We start from the raw sequence: 22,194 nt of genomic DNA on the forward strand, positions 1-22,194 counted from the left end.
ACAGCACTTTGAGTCCCGGGACGGAAATTCTCCTAATCCCAGATACACCGGTATCAGACCCTGTCTGTCCGGCGCGCAATGGTACAAAGTAGTTGCTGGATCAAAACAGGATCCTGATGGCACATTATGACAAGCATAGGGAGGCCAACACAAACTTCGTCAAGGCCGCTAAACAGAGGCGACCACAGTCTGCCAAGAGGAGGTGAGAACGGGAGTTCATCGGCAGTACCAAAGCCGCTCATTCTTGTTGCCCGAGATGAGGCACGCGCCGGCAAAGCTTAACGCCGTAGCTGACAGCGGCGGGCTTTTAACAGCCACGGCCTTTCTGAGCGACGGTAACCTCTGCCGCACGGCCACGGCTGAGATGTAATACTATCGATCGTAGAGGTTCTGGTTGCAGCTCCTATGGGTAAAACTGATCTCACGCTTGCACTTCGTGTGCCCTTTCAGGCTGGAGAAGCAAAGCACACTGTGCCCTGGCTCAGCGGCCAGTCCCATCCGGCGTTAGTCTCTGGGAAGCGCACACGGAGGCAGAAGCCTTGCTCCAGCCAGGACACAGAGAGGCTGAGAGCCCTCCTTCACCCTGGCCTAGTTTACTGACACATACTGCAGCAGACACCGTCACAGCTGCGGCAAGCCTGCTGCCCTGGCAGGAACTGCATTTCAAGCAGTTTTTGCTGGACTCTCAAACTTCAGCCTGACCATCAGACCCCAGGGTGAGCGCTCTCAGCCGCTGCTGCGGTGATTCTTCTCTTGGATGATGAGAAAAGCGATTCTTTTAAAGAGCCCTTTGCTCTTCTTGGTCTTCAGAGCAAAAAACCACCTCAGAGAGAAGGCAATGCACACAGGCCTGGCAGGGTTTCTGTATTCCTTTCTGCGTGTCCTCAGAAGGGTCTGTTATCGGTTAGCAAAATACTGGGTGGTGCTACGGAAATGCAAAACACTGGTGGACGACGACGTGAGCTGTCCCGGGAAGACAGGCCTTGCTCCAGCTGCTGCTAGGGAGAAAGGCTCACAGCTAGCAGCTAGTTAAGAGGGGACAAAAAGACAAACCTGGAGAAGGCCAAGTGAGTCGAAGGGAGTTAACTGAGGCATCGCTGAGCCCACCAGGCCTTGCTGTGAGTTCCTATTACAAATTCTGCTTTGAAGTTACACCTCTGAAACACGATGACGGTTATAAACCAGAGGCACCGCTAGAGCCAGCCCTGTGACAGTGCCCAGATGATGATTGCTAATCAAGTTGAAGCTAAGCATATATGTAGGTAGCGTGTACAACAGAGATGTTGAAATGACCTCTGAAATATAAATTTAAAGGCTTAGCTCTGCATGCTGATGAACAGATGCCTCCATAGGCTTCGAGACAACTCAGTTTAAAAGAAATCAAAAAAATGTCAATTTATTGCAGTGCAGAGTATTAAGCGCCTCAACATGATTAAAGCATTTTGGTCATTTATCGCTCACGGATTTTTTTCCTAAAGCTTAACCCTAACTCTTTTTGCTTTATAATAATTCTCTTGGGAGTAATTAGTAATTACTAAATTTCCATAGAAGTAATTTGGGTAGCATAAGAGTAGACAACTTCAGCCTTGCTCCCTCCATCATAATGAAGGTTTTGTCTAAAAATGTACTTTCTCCCCTTCACATTATTTAAAATCTGACACACGATCAATAATATAAAACTACAAAAAACTTTCTCATATGATAATTCTATTGATTTTTTTAGAAATTAATTAAACTGTTAAGTCCAAGTTCTTCAATACAATCTGCCTGCTTTGTTCTCCCTCTTGAGCAGGGCAAATCAATCAGGGTCTCCTGGCTAGCAAAACTAGTTTTATAGATATTGCACCGTCTTGACAACATACTGACCAGCCATTTTATACCCTGTTGTTCTCTGCTTGCTCTCATATCCACCTGCACACATCCCCACAGCTCCAAATTGTGCCCTTCTCAAGAATCCTCTATATTGCTTTGTCCACTCCAAATTTCTCCACCTCTGTTCTTTTCTGAATGCTCCCTCAATCTGCACATCCTTCCTACACCATCAGATTCCTTCACAAAATAATAGATGCAATTTTAGAAAAGACATACTACATTTTTCACAGATAACAGAGATTGAATGCCAAATTGTGCTAAATGACAGATTTCTCTTAACTCTGACATTGGAAGCTTTATCTACAAATTAGCACCTCTGCTCAGACTGTGCTTTAACAACAGGACTGCCACTACCAACCAGCCCTCTGTGAACAGAGCAAGCGCTCTGGTAGACTGTAAAATGGAAAAGCAAAGAAAAGCTTCCTGGGCTTTCTCTAACTCCAAGCAGCTTCTTTGTAGGCCTGGCTGGCTTTGATTTGAAAATTTTGTCTCATGCTCTGATTCCCTTAAGACTGGTGCCACAGTTGCAACAAAATCTCTCCTCAAAAGAGCTTGCATATACCTCAATTTCCTTTCAACCAAGAAGCCCCCAGAAGAGATGCCTTAAGCTTATACATACTCGAGCTCCTACAAACCAAGGGAAGAAGTAGATTCCAGAGTGAGGATCAGTAAATGGATTCACTTCCAGGGATCTTCCCAAGCAGCTGACAACTTGTGTGGCCAGCGAGAGCCGCTCCCGCACCCAAGTGCTTGGAGCAAGGTATCTCTTCAGTGGTAGAGATAACCTGTAAATCCGGCAGTACAGGACTGCTGATTAGGGAACTACGTCACCGTTACGGGCAGCCTGAGAAGGGAGTCTTTACGCTTTCTTGATGAAGGATATGTAAATTATTCATGAATTTGATTATATTCAAGGGACACTGTCACATCTGTATAGCTCCCAGGTGGTAATCTGATTATGCACCTGTGCCAATTGAGAAAAAGCCTTCAAATATTTGATAAAACTCAAATTTAATATATTCTGCAAAATGTAGTCGTCTTTACATGGAACAACACATTCAGAACATTAGCAGGAGTTTATGCTGAAGAATTGGCTAAATGTCGTGGAAGAAATACAGAATATGGAGCAATTCCAAATCTAAATCTGACACATTTAACAGTATGGGGGGCATAGCAGCTCTAGCAGATCCATTACTCTGCACTCAGCAGAATCAAATACTTCTTTCTTGACAGAAACATTCATCCTCAATATTCCTATGATCTATTGGTGTTTGCATGTTGCAGAGTTCTCCTGAGTGATCAGTAATTAGTGTGTGCCTGTATTTGATGATGTCATTTCAAGTAAAGATAAATTACATGTAATTTATAAACCTCTGAAAAATAATGTTCTTCTGGAAGTGTTTATAGCTATTCAATAGACATGCAACTCGATGGTCCAAGAAATGACTTTCTACAAATTGTTTTATTTTAAAAATAACTCTTTTTGTATGCATTTCAAAGGCTTATTTACAGTAAGTACAATCATTACCTCTGCAATTAGTTACAGAGGCAGATATCCAGTTCAGCACACATGTGTAGTTCTCAGGATAATGTTATTTTAAGCTGTTTACATTGTTCCAAAATCCAAGATTTGTTCTGGTTGATATGGCTCTAATACGTGTAATTGGAACAACAAATAATGTGTTACAGACCCAAAGAACATCAAAGATAACCATTTCTGTGTGTTCATACTTAATGAGCCTTCCTTCCAACAGTTTACACCGATTCTCTTAGATGTGCATGTGTTACAGTACCAAGACTTCCAGCAGATTCTCTTAATTAGGCATAAACTGATACATTAAACTCTGTAAGAGCATTTACTTTTTATTATGCTTTAAAAAAAAAAAAAAAAAAAAGCATGTTTTGGCTACCTTTCAAGTGCCAAATTCACACGCTGGTGCATGCACTCATCTCCCATTAAATGCAATGGGAGATGCACAACACCCAGAGCGAGAGCATGTTTGGCTTTCACTAAGCAAAACGAAACACTGAGTTTAAAAACAAACAAAAAATCTTTACTACCTTCCCCACGTGCTTCTGACAACATCCACTATCAGGAACTAGGGCAACCAGGGGGAGAGCCAATGACACTGATTAGCAAGAAGATCAGGGATTAGGAAGCACTGACATTATGATGGGCCAAAAAGAGACAATACAGCAGGATAATAAGAAGGAAAGCTGGCAGTAACTGAGAAAAAGACAGGAACTTAAAATCAGAGAGGAAAAAAGATGATGTGAAGCAAAAGCAAGCATAAACAACAACAGATGCACTAATGAGAGGCATTTTTCACATATGTTAAATAAAAAGTCGATTGTCAAAATACCTTCAGTAAATAACAAACCTTGTTTGCTTCCAGTAAGTATATTTACTACTGCATACCCCATGGCTGGGGTAGCAGGCTGATGTTGAGAGAGGACTCAACTCTTCACTCCTAATCCATCTCAGCCAAAAATTGTATTTGCAGCTTCCTCAAAAATACTATCACAGAACATTAGTAACCGATTGCACTTGGCACAAACCAAAAGGCAGCTGTGATCATGCCCAGTGTTTTGAAAAGGAAAATTACTCTGCAAAAGCCCTATAAAGACCTCCAACTCACCATCCTGCAGACTCTTCAAAAATGCATTGCTGAAACTATTGATGGCTACAGCAAAACCAGAAAGGTGCTGAGAGTGCCCCAGACACTGTTTTGCCCTTGCTGGACAGCTCACATGTAGACAACAACCAGGAGGTCACCAGTGAAACCCAGCATGGCCCTGCTTCCCAGGGTAGAGAGCTGTTGAAAATAGGAGACTGCAAGGGAGGTTTGGGACAAAAAAACAAAGGAATGTGGAAGGCAGTGAGAATGGGTATGTCCAACCGTCCTGAGCTCTATTAGTCCCTTTTACGATTACCAAGCCCTTCATATGCTGAAAGGGCAGATGAGGCCTTCTTCCCCTGCTGTTGGCCTATTTGGCATCTGCTTGAATAATGCCTAAACACATCCTTACCCTTAGGATGCCAGAAATCTTCTCTGCACAGACTTCAGTTAAAATTACACCTCCCAGGACCAATCTTCCTGACTGTCAAATTGCTTCCTTCCAGGGCTCCAGAGAAACCAAAGTTGTCTGACACAGCTTATTCCTCCAAAATGGCATTCTTCTCAAGTTTCACTTTTAAAATCTGTCCATCATGAAACTATTGCTAAAGGGTAAACAACAGGGCTCTGACTCTCAGCAGAGGCAGCCGCGCATGTGTAGAGGGGGCAGGCAAAGAGAGGGCTTTGCTTTTCAGTCCTCACTGCCTGAGCTATTTCCATTCTGCCTCCCAGCCCCACAGTCTCGAAGCAGCCATCAACAGTCCACACCACCCATCGCTTGACAACTACAGTCAGTTACAGGGGGCTGCATTCCTGGAGGACCTTGTCTCCTGAGGAGGGTGCAAGAGGCAGGAAGAGGCATCATGAGCTGCGGCCACAGATCTGCTCGATGTGGTCAATCTCTTTGGGACAGTCAGCAGACAAGATGAGCGGTGCATCCTCTGTTATCACAACGTCATCCTCAATGCGCACACCGATGCCACGGAACCTCTCTGGGGCGCTCATGTCATCCTCAGGGATGTAAATGCCTGAAAGAAGGAAGGGAATTAAAACCCTCTCAACACTCTTTAGAGCAACACTCTCCCTTACAGCACAGCCATGAGAGTAGAGCTGGATTTTCAGCAACCTAAAAGACATTGACCCAGAGAAAGGTTGGTAAGGAAAGCTGCCCACTTTCCCGACAATCATGGGAGCTGGTGTACAAAGAAAGGGAAGTCTCTCAATGCATACAAACACTAGCATGTTAATAAAAAGTTTTGCAATTACAGCTGGCCTTTCTGCACTTCTTGCTCTCAATGCTGTGTTCACAAAGACGATTTTAATAATGATCTGAATAGGAGGAGGGAAGATCCAAGCATTAAAAATCAGTTTACAGTTGACAGCTTCAAAGCAAGTGACAAGCAGAAACAAAGATTCATTGTGAAAGACCAAATTTGCAAAGAGAAATTGTTAAGGCCTAAAATTGCAGACTGCAGCACTCAGGAGAGACTTACACTACCAGTGACTGGTAGCAGTTTAGTCACAGTAACACAGATCACAGCACAAGTGAATTTACTCGGCTTCTCCGCACTGCAGTTGACCTGTGCTCCTGCGGGTCAAGCATTAGCAGTTTGAAATCTGATGGCAGTCTGCTTTCTGCTGTACAGATGCCTTTTGAGAGCTCATTCTCAATTTGTAACCTTGGCTGTATTTGGGTGGGAAATAATTTTCCAATATTGTAATGTGCTTGGGAGGGAGATATCTTAAGGTTTTTTAATGCTGTAATCATTTTCAATTTCACAAGAAAGGACTTGAACGCTTTGGTCTGATGACCAACTAACTAATCAAAGAGATACTGTTACCCTTAGTGTTGCATGTTTTTAGTCCAGCAATGACTGCTTTTCTTTTTACCTGGTTCAATGGTTATCACCATGCCTGGCTGAAGTGGGAGCGATCGGGACATATCTGGGGTATCATGTACATCCATGCCCAAGTAATGGCCCACGTGATGTGGGCAATACTTTCGAACAGCCTGGCAGAAGACAAAGCAAGTGTCACTGAAGTAGTTAAGCACAGCCCAACCTGTTATTTCAATATAAAAAAAGAGCAGAGGAATATGTTGTCACTAAAAGGTCACCAGGGATTGCCTTCCATTACCAGAACTAGAGGGCCCTCAAAACCCAAGCATACCAGCTGCCTCTTCCGAGCCGACTGCAGATTACCTTTTTCCCCCTCATTGAAAAGAGCAGCCCAAGCACATCAGTCCCTCAATATGCCAGGCAAGGCTTCAGCTTTTGGCTCACTGAACTTTGCTGCCTCAGTCCTCTCCATCCCCTAAACATCCCAGCCCCGCATTGCTCCCATCAGCAGTCGCTGACAAACAGCAGCAGCTGACACAGCTGCTATGTGATGTGGCCAAGAAGCGTCTTCTGCATTATGGAGAGGATCCTGTGTTGATTTTACTCAGAAGCTGCAGAATTTGAACCCACCTCTCCTGGGTACCGACTCCCCTGCACCATCCTAATCCCTTCTCTCCGGAAAGGAGCTCCTTGTCAGCAGGAATCACAAGTGCTAATTCCTCCCTCTGCCCCCATGTCCCTCACGTTCACTGTGGACTGAACTGCAGATGCTGGTCTCATCTGACTGTGCTGCCGCCTGCTGAGAAAAGTTAGAATGGCTTCTGTTTGCAAGTGGGGACTTGTGCTGCTATCGTACCAGTGCTGCAGGGCAATTAAATCTGGCAGAAATCTGTGCTGCTACCAAAGGGTAGCCCTGTTACCTCGTTCCTGCCATCCTTCTTGTGTTGGCAACAGCAATCATGCAAGTTTGCAGTAAGTGGGACTAGACCAACTTCTCTAACTTCTCTAACTAGCTCTGCTTTATTTGCAGGTTCAGCTTTGAGGCAGAGCAATTCCCCAATCTCTTCACCATGCAGCTTTGTGAATCCCAGTGCTGGTGCAAAGTGCAAAAGAGGCAGCAGGTGGAAAGACAGAAGACAAGGCTGCACTTTTTGGAGACAGTCAGATTTTTGCCATGTTAAGCAGATCACAAAACTAAGACTGATTGCCTGCAGTCAGCCCAGAACCTGGACTTCTGTGTTAGTGGCAGTTTCTCTATAGGTCCTTTCAGGCTATCTGTATTTTAAAGCTGTATCTACAATAACAAGTAGCACAGACTAACAGGAATGGATCTGCAGAGAGAAATAGCAGGTCTTGAGGAACCAGCATCCATATTACATGCATATAGGACCTGGGGGGTTACTTCAGACCAGTTTGTGGACTGAATGCCCAGTAGGGGTTGGAACATATCTTCCAGTTTAGCTTCACCTAAAAGAAATCCAGCTCCTGTGCTGAGATCAGCCCACAACACTAATTAGAGTATATTACATTACTATAGTAAATGGGGACAACTAGAAGATTCACTTTACAAGCACACTCTTCATACAAAGTAAACCATTAACGTAACCTAAAAAGGCAACAGTCAGTCCCAGTGAGGAAAGCTGGAGTAAAAAAACTTCAAGTACCTTGAAGAAGTGGCTCTCAGTGATGCTGCTCTTTAGGACTCCCAGCTCTTTCAGTTTCTGTCCAATAAGGCTCAGCATGAGGCTGTACATATGCTCTAGACTGACACCTGGGGAGCAGAGGCTCAGGCAAGACTTTTGGATATCCAGGACAGCCTGGTATAATTCTGCTTGAGGTTCTGTGAATCTGAAAACCAGCAAGAAAAGGAACAAAGGGCATTTTTCACAACCAACTCCTCTGCCCAGACGCTTCTTGGGGACAGATTCAGTTCAATGCTGGAGCAGGAAAAGAGGAAAAAGAACAACTGGCTCCTTATTTGAAATGCCAGACAAGACATCAGTGAAACATGCCCTTCCATACACCGGGTAGAGGTAGGATTACTCGCCTGACATCTTAAACCTGAAGCAAAGCAGGGCAAAAGAATGCACTTGAGCAAAAACACTGGAATCAAACACACAACCACAAGGACACTACACCAGCTTATTCACAACTGCCACAGTCATGTACAGGTTGACTAAACTCCTGTTCCTTTACACTCAACCAGAGTTAAAAACAGCTGAATGAGGAATTACAAGAGCCTTCTCTGCAGTTTAAGCACACCTTAATAGCTTAAAATAGCAATAATCACACATATTCATGCAATAACTAATGAGGCAGTAGGGAATATAACTTCTCACACTGAAAGATCGGTTTATATAATCTGATTACTCTGAAGAGCCATAGATTGGAACACATTAAAGCCATGCACACACACAAACTTTGCGCACACACACATATTCTTGTTATGAACCAGCAGTCATACAAGAGCTTTTCATAGTCCTTCAAGATCACCTTGTGCCACCCTACCTTCCATTGACGGGCCAGGTACGTGTGATGTCACTTACATAGCAGGAAGACTCGCATCCACCATCTAGCAAGACCAGCTCACCATCCTGGAGAAGAACAGGAAAAAATGCCCTGTGGGTCAGTCCAGCTATCAAGTTGATTTCTCTGTCTGAGATTAGGTAAGAAAATTATGGATTTATTTAGGCAAAGTAACTGCAGAGATGCATATTCCTCTTGCAGAGCATCACTCTAGGTGCTACTGTTTATAAACAAGCTGGATTGTTTCTCTGCAAGGTAGTCTCTGATTATCATGATTATCTAGAAAGCCTGAATTCTAATATGCTGATGTTCAGACACTTTTACTCAAAAAGAAAAAAAAGAAAAACAACCTTGATTTCCCTTGAGCTGTTTTGGGCTCTGAAACAGTAGCCTTATCCACACCTGGATCTCTTACTCCAGAGACTTCTGTACTCCTCTACCAGAGAGGAAGAGGCCTGAAGGTAGTAGCATCGCTTCAGTTCTTGAAAGAAAATACAGCAGCACAACGGGGCCAAGTAGAGTTGGACCTCCTCCTACTATGACAATACTCAATACTTTTTAACATCATGCACATTTAGAATCACAAAACACCCACTGCTACAGAAAATCTTAAGAGGAAAGTCTCTTTTGGAGAGATCTTCCAAATTAGATACTTTGTTATGCCAGTTGACAACAAAATCTGGAGGAGGCAACACACAAAGGAACAAAAAAAAGAATCAAGTTTGTGGGTTTAACCTTCTACCTACCAGTTTCTGAAAAACTAGTAAGAGTGATTTAATATAACTTTAATGGAAATAACTGGAGTTACATGAGCACGCTTGACCTTGGACAACAGTACAACAAACGAGGCTTCTTTCTGCCAAAAGCAGCCTGTTGTATCTTTTGTACGTGCATCTGTGCAGACCATTTCAAGGTCTGCTAGCATGTCAGCTTTGAGAAAAGTCAATGCTAGCGGGAAAGCTTCATCCTGCATTAATGCAGAAGAAAAACATGCTCCACTGAAAAGTGAATCATGAATACAGCAATGGGATAACACTGTTCCCCAAAATACCTATGTGAATCTAGGATTTTTTTTTGTCAGGAAAGGTGGATGTGGATTCAAAACAGTAACAAAGACTTCTGAAAGTCTTAACTTACCTACCATCTAATTTTCCTCTCTCAACAATTAATACTGTTCCTTTCCCTCTCCAGTCCCCTTCCCTGCTTTGTTAGGCCACATGGAGCCCGAAATGCTTTTCAGCTTAGCCAGAGAAGGAATGCGTTACTGCACGTACACTGCAAAGCAACGCCAGCGACAGCAGAAGGCCCCAGCAGTGTCTTTAGCCTGCCTGTTGCAGCTGCCCCTCTCTTCTGTGAGGCTAGCAATGCACCCAGTGCCGCATGCTTGCTGCACAACAGGGACAGCAGAAACTCTGGGTGTAGGCAGGCAGGTTTGCTAAATGGAGCGTTTGCAAGCTTGTCTGCAAGCCCTTCCACTCTTCAGAAAACTGCAGCAGCAAGCGCAAAGAGGAGAGAAAGAGCCTGGAATTTGCCAAGTTATCTGTCACTGACAACAAAGGTAACCGAGGCAGGATTCCTCTCCCCTGCTCGCGTGAAAGCGTCCACTAGCGTTCTGACGTGTTCAGTCAAAACAGGGAGCTGCTAAGGGACACGCATGAGGAGGTGCAGCGCGTCACTGCGCTGCTTTTCAACTAACCGGACGGCCCACGACTTACCTTGATGAGCTGATTGTTCTTAACGTAGTGCAAGGTGTTGGATCTGTTGCCACCAGCAACAACAGGAGGGTAGGCCAGCATGTCGGCACCGCGAGCTCGGCACTCGAATTCAAACTGAAATACCAATTCAGAGAGGAGGAGTGCTGATTCAGGTGATGTACTGCCCTGGGGCTGTCACAACTCACGCCCTACAACCATCATCTTCATTTTTACAACAAAAAGCAAAACTGGACAGGGAGTTCATTAAATGAAAGTAGCCAAGGGAATTTCTAGGAACATCGAAAGAAAAAAATATCAAACCACCCACTTTTTCAAAGGGCCTTTTAAACCCACATCCAGACTCATGGGAGCGCTCTCTGGTACAAGCAGGTACATACTGTATCAAGGATTCATTCGGTCATAAATCATTCAGGTGACGATTTGTGCTTATACGAAGTGATGTTTTCAGTTCCCACACATCTTTGCAAAAAGATTTTAAATGTCAGCATAGTATCAGTTGTGTTTTGTTGTTTATAATTATAAAGTACTAGAGTATTTAGACCAGTATTTATTTTTATGACCCTGCCCAACTGGTAGTAAGGTTTGAAAGTATGCCCTACCTTGATATCACAGAAAAAAAAAAAAAACAAAAAAGAGCGCATGAGAGCAGATCTGTCTTGCTACTATGCTAAAGTGATAACCAGCTCCAACATATATTTACATTCCTTCAGCAATGAAATAGATGAAAGCATGAAAATGAATAAACTTACACCTATAAAGCCACTCTATATCCTCAATATCTAACATGTCTTTTCTCTAAGTACCAAAATCACATGGGATGGAACACCTCAGGATGTCCACATTTACTAAAGTAGGCTTTAGAGTCCTGATTTGGAGTGAAAAAATTGAGCTCTAAAATATATTTTAATTAAAATCAATTTCTTTACAAGTTAGTACTGCTGCTCAGTGCCATGTTAGCACAGGTCCCTGTGTCCAAGCAGAGGGTCAAATCCTGCTGGTGCCATTAAAACAGGCATCTCATTGCAATTCCTCACAGGATTCCTTACAGAACATGCTGGCCAACAAAAGTTTGTCCTTATTTTTTAAGTGAGAGGTGTTTACACAAACCCCAGTAAATATGTTCTGCTTCAAGACAGTTGTGGTACTCTGACATATGTTAAGAATTTAACCAGGGAACCAGGTTTTACAAATAGGTGTTCTAACTAATTTAAATTAGTTCTTACAATAGAACCGTATCATAGAATAAGTTAAAAACTTTGATTTTCTACTGGGTTCTGTATTTAAATACAATAGAAAAACATAGCAGTAGCAGATAAACTAGACAACCACTACATCCCTGCAATAACGGTGGGGAAGTATAGCTTAAGAATTCCCCATGCTGACTTTACTGTGAAAACTGCAAAAGTTCTTGGAAAGTAAATCCCACAGATGCTGGCATCTGCAGGTATACACGAATTAGATATGCAAGGCAAAAGTCTTTCGTGTACAGAAGCAGTAAATGTTGCTAAAATAGTGACAGGAAGAGACAAATGATCCCCTTTACTAGTGGAAAACTTGCCCCCCATGCTTCTACATCTCCAGCTTTTTTTTTTTTTCCTGTCACATTTACCTTGGTGATAGCTTACAAGATAGCTAGTAGAAAACAGGCTGCATTTTATTTAAACAATTAATTTAACATTTTCACACATCTTAAAGGAATCAACTTCTTGAATCTCACAACACTATATTAAGCAAACAGTATAAAATGCAACATAATGGCAATTTACCACTTTTGTCAATTCTTATCAATTGTAATTCTATCATCTGTAATAAACTACACTTACTACAGATATATATAAGCTATTTGCATGCCCAAAGACACAAAGATCCAAATGCCTCCAGGATTCTTATACAGGGTAGGGGGGGAATGGTAGAAAACCTCTACTATAATCTTACACACAATTCAGGATTTTCCATTTGGTGGGAAAAGCTTTGCTAGATACAGGGTTGCTCCAGAGCTCTCAATCTGCTTAGGCAAGACCGAAATCTTGCCGATGAGGCACGCTCTCAGTTCACCCAAACACAGATGCAGCAAATTCCTCTCTTTCCAGCATTTCTGAAATCAGCCATTTTTATCTCTCTTTTCCTCTTCTTCTCTTTTATCCTCCTCATTCTCCCCCGCCACCATGTTCTTTCTGCCCTTTCTCTCCCAGATTGCTACTTCCTTCGATTAAGTTGTATACTCTCTTACTGCAAGTCTTCACTTCACTTCCCACTACCACTGATGGGATTACTTGCTGCAACACTCAGGGTTCTCTGAAAGAATCCGGCCAGCATGCTCAGAGATGGGTTAGAAAACAGGATTACTTTTTGGTTACTTTTTTTTTTTTTTAATGTTCCTTTAAACATACCATAAACCTTCCTGGACCTTTGCCTTCATCTATACCGCTCTTAGAGGAAAAGGCAACAAACAAAAAATCTCCAGGAAAGGCATTTGATCCTCAGTGGCAGAACACTGAACTTCGTGACCAGTCCTTACGTGAGAGTAAGAGTTTAATATAGCTACCAGTTAGAAGATACATTCCTTTAACTCCAGGAGTAGAGAAGTTTTAATTAAAACAAACAAACAACCAAAGTCCTTGCTTCAAGTGCTTCTGACATTTCTAAGCTTACTGCAAAACAATCTGCCGCAACACTGACTTAATTCAGAAGAGTTGTCCCAACAAGGCTCTTGGCTTGGCTGAGGCGTGCCAGGGGCATGTCCAAAGAACCACAAGAACTGGGTGAAGGAGAAATGTGCTACAGTGGCAGACACGTTACAGGACACCTGACACGCTTAGCTTTCTACAAGGAGAAACAATACCCAAATCTTCTGTCTCATCTCCAACCACAAAATACTCACCTTTGCATACAGAAAGGCTTCATCCACTGGGGATTTGCTGGCAAACATTGTCTCTATGAAAGCCTGAAAAAAGGGAAAAAAGGGGGAAAAAAAGAAAAGCCTTTTAGTTAGCATAGGAGCCTGAATTTGACAGAAAGAGCCTCCATCTTTTGTGTAAGGCCTAAAATCAGCTGGCCCAGAACGTAAGAATTAGAGAAAGCTGAAAATACAGTGTGCTGTGAAGACTAGAACCAACAAAACTCTATACCCCATGCAACTGTGTTAATAGACTCTGGTTTTCAGAAAAAAAAAAAAAAAAAAGGATTAGATGATTGAGGCTGATCTAATGGATTAGCATTTTACAAGGTCTCTCACCTGTGAGATCTGTTTTGTCTAATAGAAGCACACTGTGCAGCTTCTCCTTCAGGGAAGTACTAGCTGTGTCTCTCTTTGCTACTTGGTTATCTATTTAAATATTTAAATTATTTGTATTTAAATATTGAAAAAATAAAAAAAAAAAAAACATAATTGCCATTGAGATTTCTGTCAGGTTTTTTTGTTTTGAAATTGGCCAATGAGTTCACAAGGTACTTGAGAAGGGAGGCAAAATAGATATATGCAGGCAACATCTTCACAAAAATCTAACTTTATTGAAAACAACAGGATGAACGGGGAAGAAAACAGCATGCAAAAGGACAGGGAAAGCTGGGGAAGGCGTACAAGAGGACACCCCAGGTTCCTGAACAGATACTGTTTTTAAGCAAAGTCAACCAGCTACTGACTTGATTATGTTACATGAGAGAACCTGGTAGTCCAAGCAGTTGTCCTGTTTGCTCATGCGATGGGAGGGAGCTGAGACAGGCTAATGTTTGTCAGCCAGCAGTTAAGTAACTAACAGACTAGATCAAAGTTACCGCTCCAGCCTAGCTCACCTCATCACACTCATCCCCTTGATTAAGGGAACGCAGTGGTTCATTATGCGAGCATATGGCCCCATACCTCCGCTGTCACCTGTCCAGCAATCTTCATCCTTTCAATTTCTGCAGGAGATTTGATCAGCCGAAGGTTTTGTACTAGGTGTCGGATGCCCTGGATGTGGTTTTTGCTCCGAGCTTTTATCTCAGCCAGGGGCTGCAGGTAGTCAGAGTGCAGCTGTGTATGCACTGGCTTGGTCAAGTCGTACCAAATCACACTTGACTCACCTGAAAGACAAGACATCGCTGACCCTGACAAAGATAAAAGTAGAAATCTCCTGATACTGAACAGATTCACTCCTCCTAAATCAGATCTGTTACTGCTACTTTTGAAAAATTCATTTCTTCTGATTCTGCAGGGTGGCCACAGACCAGACAAGTGCTGTCACTATCACGGGGTATTAATTATCCCTTCAAAACCTGGAAGATCAGTAATGCGTGATGACACATAGATTTGACAAATCTCTATTTATATGCAAATACTGTGGGGTTTTTTTATGGTCATCACTGATCTTGTGTAGGAATATTCCAAGTTTTGTGTATCACGGAGAAAGTTGAACTTGTGTAAGACAAACTGCTGCATTGCAATGGGGCATGTTCTGAACCACTCCCTGGCCTGTCCCCTCTGATGCTGCAAGACAATTTACTTTTCACTCATAACGTGGAAAGGGAGGCATTATCAATTGTGCTTCAGAGCAGCTTGGGGGAAGAACTGCCTATTTCAACCATTCAGACAAGATGAACTCACCGAGGACAAATACATTTATCTATGTCGAAATTTCTTCAACGATATCATGGTTAGCACCCACATTTTCCCCACAGAAGAATCTTTAATGGGAACAGTAGAAGACCCATGCTGAGTCACAGCAAAGGTCCACCTAGGCCCACTTTTTTTTTGGTGACAGTAGCCATTGGCAGATGCTCACAAAAAGCCTGTAGAAAAATGGGCATTTATGCCCCTTGGCAATCCTTCCCTACTTCCAGATGTCTTTTCTAGGCTGCATCATCATGATTAACTGCTCCTCATAGATCGCTCTTCCATCAAGCTAACAACTTTTGACTCCATTTATACTTTTGATATTCTAAACATCATGCATGTTCCACAAATTAAAACTTGCTTTAAAAGTAATTTATTTATTTTAAACCTGCCCCCAATCATTTTATTTAGTGCTCTCCTTGTTTGTAAATTATGAAAAACAGTGACTAATCATTCCTATTCATCCTCTCCATGCCTTGCATAACCATATATATCTCTCATATACCTTACCCTCAGGGCTTTTTTTCCCAAGCAGAACACTTTTGTTTACCATGTGTCTCCTCAATAACAGCTTTTCCATAATTTCATCATGTTGCTCTTCCTGTGCCTTTTCTGTTTTCAATATATCACTTTTGAAATTACAGAAAAATAGAATCAGGCCACGGTATTTACAAGTACAGCATTTACTCTATTTATCTGTGTAACTCCCCAAGCACTTGCCCTTTTTACATTACCATAAGCTTTCAGCTAATAATTTATCATATTCATTTTATAATGCATTTAAGTTCACTCTGAATTATAAATATTGAGACCCTAAGGTGGCATTAGATGCAATCGAACAAAGGAGAGTAATCTTCATATTTCAGGAAGTGAGTCAGTATTCACCTGACAAAGGTGAGGGGCCTAACAACTTCCCTGTGTAGGTTATTATCAAGTCTATTTTGAAATTTCTGCAAGCTTTCTGTGCTTCATCTGGTTCTGGCTCTGTCAGCAAAAAAAGATATAGCAAAAACAGTAACAAGGTTTACCATCATCTCTTGTTTATTCTGTTCCTTAAATTCCAGATGTGCACACTAGCATATGCATGAGCACACAAGGAATTCAGAGTGGAGAAAAAAACCTAACATATTTAAACATATACTTCCATTGGTACCCCTCATGAAGCTATCAAGAATATTTGTTTTTTTAATAAAGATGAAGCACAACTGTGATCAGTATATTCAAAGCTACTCTGAGAAAGGTAAGAGAGGAAGTAGTTTAACATGTCATCTTTCACAGAAGAATTTGATGTATGCAGCACCTAGACAATAGGTCATGCAGGACAGCCACTATCTGTGGAGGAAATAGTTGTTATCACATCATTGGGTTTCTAAAGTAAATGTAATGCTCACGAAACGCACAGAACTAACCAAAACTTTCTGCAAATAGATCAAATACAGAATAGACAGGAGCAGCAGAACAAGCCTCTTAGCTGCACAGACCACTTTTAAATTAGCAATTATTCTCACTAAGATTGTGTGGGGTAGAAGATGGGGAATTCCTACTGGCTAGCTTCAGGTGCCTAAGCTACATGTCTAACTTAAGAGCCTAGATCTTTTCTACAGTCAGTCAATAATGATGAGTTGTCTCTCATAAGAGCAATTCAGAGCACCTAAGACAGACCCTTCTCTCTACTGATGATACTACCATCAGCAGAGGCTCCTTAATCAGGCATTCAGGTTAGACACCTACAGCTAGGCAGCACAATTGCTTCCTGGAGCATTAACATGCTTGAAAGAGGGGAGGAGAAAAAAAAATAAAATAAAATAAATCCAGCCCTAAGGATAAACAGCAACAGCTAGCATAAAGGAGAAATTTCCGAACGTCTGTGTTATCCTGTCCCACTCCTTGGCACCTCCCCAGGCTCATTTCCAGGTTTGAGCTGGAGTCACAGGCCACCTTCCAAATGCTAATAGGCCCTACACTGCATGTCTCACCTCATTCCCTCCCCTCTGGTTTTCGTTACCTTTCAGTTTGGTTACCAAGTGCCTGAACTCCTCAATAGTGTAAGCTTCATCGACTCCTGTGAGAGCAACTGCCCCATCTGTGCCTGATCGGGGCCCATCCCACAGCTCTCGGCTGGGATCTCTCCGAGGCACAAAAAGGATGGCCTTGTGGGAGGGCAGCGCTTTGCCTGGAAGGCTCTGCAGCACCAGGATGCTGTCAGGCTCCTGAAACCCGCAGAGGTACAGAAAGTTAGTGTCCTGGTGGAAAACGTAGGGGATGTCATTGCTCATGTAGTAAGTAGGGTTGGATAGCAGAATCACTGTGTGGTCCAGTCCATCCTGGCCGCGGGCCTCCTTCTGGATCAGCGCCATCAGTTTGTGTCGGCGAAGAGCATATTCCACCTGTGACAGTCCTGGAGTTACCTCCCCTATGAATGCAAATCAAATCAGATACAGAAATTCAATGCACTCATGATATTTTACTAACCTCAAGCCTGATTCTTGCCTGCTCCCTGATGCCTTTCATACCCATGGCTTAACTAAGATCCCTCACTAACTTTACCTTTGCTCTCTTATGCACCTCTAACTCCCACCCCTACATATCCTCACTCAAACTGCTCCATCTGCCACACAATAGAGAAATTCTACTTTAAATCAATCCAATCTTTCTGCTTTCTGGGCAAAGGCAGAAACCACGAACTGACCAGGCACATTTAAGCAAACATCCCAAGCACTGAGGGAACAAAATTCTGGCAGGTATGATTTTCACAAAGGCATGAGAAAAAAGGGGAGGGGGGAGGGAGTTGGGCAAACTGAACTTTGACTCTGATGGAAATTGGTGGGGTTTTTATGGCATCTGGACATTGAACAGAAGATTACCTCTGCAGGTTTAGCACTAATTTCATCAGGTAAAGCTGGAATATCTCCTCAAATAGACATTAAGTCAACTCATAAAGTAGCTAGTTCTAAAGCATAAGGGGTGGATTGAGTGTTACAGATACTGTGGGAGATCACAGTCAGACACAGAGAGGTTGTCCTTGCAGACCCTAACTAATCATGAGATTCCAGGTAGCAAGAAACCACAACTTCCAGGCTGGTGTCACTCTCTGATTAAGAAAAGGAATCTTCTCCAGGACAGACTTAGCTGCTGTCAATAACTAACAATTACGAGTTTTCTGAAGTTAAACACTGTATTTCCTAAGGACTCTAATTAAACAAATCCTCTTAGATGAAAGTATGTCTTCTTATTGCTCCAGTCACAAAGAACAAGAGGTACAGAGATCAAGAAGCAGACAGAAACTGGACTGAAGTTGAGAGAACAGCCAACCACAGTCTGAGTATGTATTTTAAAAAATGTGACACTCTGTTAAGTATGATCTAAATTAACACCTTAATCTCTACAGTGGCTAATGTCCTATTTTGATACAATTGCTTTTTTCGTATTGTTAACTTCTGCTTTCACTAGCTTTTCTTCCTATTTAATATATTTCACAGCAACAAATCTAGGATGAAAGTTAAAATTTGACTTGCACTGTAAGTGGATTCTTTAAGTAACTGCTTTCAAAATGAAAATATTTGCATGGGAGGCGGGTTCTATCCAGATTTTTTTTTCCCTGGCAACAGAGAATTCAAATAATTGCTGTATTTGTAAAAATCGTTGCATCTGCTTTAAACTCTGCATCTTTTCAGGAACGTACATTTGCAAGACCAATTTGGCCTGAAAGTATTATTTGTTTCAACCTGTAGATCTAGAGACTACACAGAATACCGAAATTGTTTTAATGAAATCTGACTCCACAGTTATGCCACAGTACACTGTAATTTTTCCTTCCCTCCACTGCATTCCAGTCAGATTTCTAATTACTGCAAACAGTCCAGTGATGTTTAGAAGTTGTGAAAGAGTGGAATATGAGAATCCCATTTGCCTTCCATCTGTGAGGCATGTAAATTCTCTTTGCCTTAAGGGCAGCTTCTTTTTAAAACAGTAACTGCAGTAAGACAATGCATTACTGTTTTAAAGAAAACAACACTTGGCTATTAAATGGAAAACTACTGTGGGTAGCTATAATTAATCTCCACTATTTAAGTTGTGAGTAGTTTTTAAGTATCAGCTTCATTTAGCATGGAACTTTAAGCAGGGCCTTGAACAACTTGATCTAAAATTGAAGTTAGCCAAGGTTTGAGCAGGGAATGGATCTGATGGCTTCTTGAGATTCCTTGTGACCTGAATTATTCTATTTAAATATATATACACACACGTGTGTGTGTGTGCATATATACATACCTACACACACAAATATCTATTCTCTCTATATATGTATCTGCAGAAAAAGAACACAGTATTTTTATGGACCAACTCTTGCATATGTTTTTTACTTTTTTTTTTTTAAAAAGGTTTTATCACTGTCACTTCTCCAAACTTTTTCTGAATTGCACCTCTCTGACTCACAAGGTGTACCTGAAACTTTCTGGTAGTTCAGCTTATGCAAAGGAGTTTTCCCTAATATAAATCATACTGTACTTGCAGGACAATTAGCTTACAAGATGTCACATAACTTCTACAGTACTTTAATCAGTGACATAAAACACTCCTTGGGAAAAGAATAAAAAAAATAACATGTTTTTTGAATTGGTATCATCTCAGTCAGAGAAAGTAACTACTATATACAATTACTACCCAGTGAAGCTAGTCATAACCAGCTGAAATCATGGACACCTGTATGATGCTGCAAATCAATACTCTGTCCTAGATGTCAACTCAGAAAAATAGAAGAAAGAAAGAATACCAGCGATGGCTCATACAGGGCCCAAAACCTAACCTGGTTTGAGAAGGTGTGGGTGTGTGAAGGGGCTGGGCTGACCCAAATATCGGTTTGGAATCTTCTTCTGCTGGGCAGGCTGAAGGGAAAATCTCCGGAGAGCCCATGACTTGCAGACTAGAGGAAAAGAAATGGATCACATCAAAGGTAAATGACCTTTCCATATATGTAACTGCAGAATTATACTGCACTCATCTAACTCTTAACAGCATTTATTCAACTTCTACCACAATATCCCTCCTCTACTTTTCAACTTGTTGCATGCACATTGTAGCATTAGCAAATGCTAATAAAACTGTCATTGTATCCAAGCAAACTAATAATCAAATATCTATAAAGGAAATTACAAGAAATCAACATACTTTAACACTGACAAGCCAGCAAAGACACCCAGAAAGCTAGGCCAGTCCATACATGTTTTATTTCAACACTTTGGTTTCATCATGTGCTCAGCTCCCCTCAGATGCTGCAGGGCTTGAAGCACCACAATCACCCAGGTCACCTGCGTATCATCATGTCTTGATTAGACCCTCAAAAAATATCTCCTAAGAAACAATCAGTTTAACTAAAAATGCTACAGAGAAGCCACTATATATAATTGCTTTTACAGGAATGCAAAAGTTTTTTTTTTTTTTTTTTTTTTTGGCAGAAGATACTCAAGAACCCTCATTTTGTTACATATCTAGCTTACTTAGCAGCAACATTAGCCAAACTAGAAACAATTCCTCAGGAGCAGAGTTATGCATCCCATTTCCAATCCCACAAATCACTTATACTGCCAAAGCAGACAGTTTTACACAAGAATTAGCAAATGTGTATCAGGAAGCTGGGGGAGGGCACAGTAAGACATAAAATTAAATACTATTAAATATGTGTCTCTCTGCTGGCCCTCACAAACCTTACTAACTCTGGATTTCTCAGCCACACCTGCAACTGAAGCATTGCTTGCATCTAGATACAAATTACCAAACACATGGAAGGAGATGCTAATCAATGGCCTAATATCTAACAGCTGATGTTTTGGAAACCAATTCTCTTTTATGTCACTTGCCATATGCCTACTAAAAATCAATTCGTGCTGCTCTGGCACAGTACTGGATTCTCAGTAGAAGTGCTAATCATGTTCTTCGATGGCATAAGCAAGCATAAAGCTGTAGCACAAGGATGCAAGTAAAACAGCTGCCTACCTCTCAGGAACCTGAGACAGAGCTTTATACTAAGATACACAGACTGTGGATTTTCTGAGAACTAACATGACTGTCTACTAAACAGAGATTATTTACTCAGGCTAACTGCTTACCGTAACTTAAAGCATGCCATCTGTTCCCATATGTGATGTCTGACTAACATAACAGTCCAGAAATTTAAGAACTGAAGTATAATTACTGCATTTTGTGCAGCCTGACCCGAGAGTTTTCACTGTGCCTACCTACCTACAGAGACAAGACATCTCATAACGAGACAAGAGAACAGGCATCAAATAAAGCAATGTTTTAAACACAGCAGGAAGCTTTCCAGATCGTTGCTTTATTTTTCAAATAAGAAGTCACTCTTTCCTCAGCTTTATCCATGAGCGGAGCCACAACTTCGCTGAGGAGCCCCCTGCCCCCCTCACCCACCGCAACGCCACAGGGAGCACGACGTGAGGACGGCTCACAGCTCGCCCAGCCCCGGCCACCGCCGCCGCACCCCCAGCGCGGGGCGGGAACGGGCTCCGAGCCGTGGTAATGCTTAACCCGACGGCAGCCCCCGGCCCCTGCCCGAGGCGGTCACCGGGGGGCCGAGGGGGGCACGGCCCGGAGGTAGGAGCAAAGGAGTCTCTGACCTGAGAAGCCGCGCCAGCCCCTCACCGCCGGGACAAGCCTCTGGGCCGGAAAGCGCCACATGGCCGCCGGCGCGTGGCTCCGCGCCCCTCCAGACCCCCTCTCTCTCCTCCCCGCCGCGCCGGCGCGGCGCGCACATTGCGGGGCCTTCGGCCGCCGCGGCGCCGCGCAGGGACGCCAGCAGCGCCTGACGCCATCGGTGGGCGCCGCCGCCCGCTGCCACCAATGGGCGGCGCGGCGCTGCCTTAGGTGCCCGCGCCGCCCGCCCGCCCCGCGCCGCCCGCCGCCGCCGCCCGTGCGGGACGCGCAGTGGGTGGCCACGGCGCGGCTGTGGTGCTGAGGGGAGAAGCAGGCGACGCCGCTGACGCGGGCAGCGCGCGGCGCCTCCCAGAACTCGGCCGTTTAAC

The 22,194-nt window shown here is 42.9% G+C and overlaps 1 protein-coding gene across 1 annotated transcript; it reads right to left on the reverse strand.

Annotated features, from left to right (window-relative positions):
- Positions 1-3,315: 3,315 nt before the first annotated feature.
- On the reverse strand, positions 3,316-21,935 carry XPNPEP3 (X-prolyl aminopeptidase 3). Its single transcript, XM_062587461.1, has 10 exons — positions 21,790-21,935; positions 19,965-20,081; positions 17,166-17,573; positions 14,429-14,631; positions 13,451-13,513; positions 10,570-10,683; positions 8,837-8,922; positions 7,993-8,176; positions 6,381-6,501; positions 3,316-5,518 (listed from the first exon to the last, which is right to left on the reverse strand). The coding sequence occupies exons 1-10, from the start codon at positions 21,848-21,850 to the stop codon at positions 5,352-5,354; spliced, it is 1,524 nt and encodes a 507-aa protein (XP_062443445.1). The 5' UTR covers positions 21,851-21,935; the 3' UTR covers positions 3,316-5,351.
- Positions 21,936-22,194: the final 259 nt, after the last annotated feature.

Source organism: Rhea pennata, chromosome 1 (assembly GCF_028389875.1).
Source record: "Rhea pennata isolate bPtePen1 chromosome 1, bPtePen1.pri, whole genome shotgun sequence".
Lineage (NCBI taxonomy): Eukaryota > Metazoa > Chordata > Aves > Rheiformes > Rheidae > Rhea > Rhea pennata.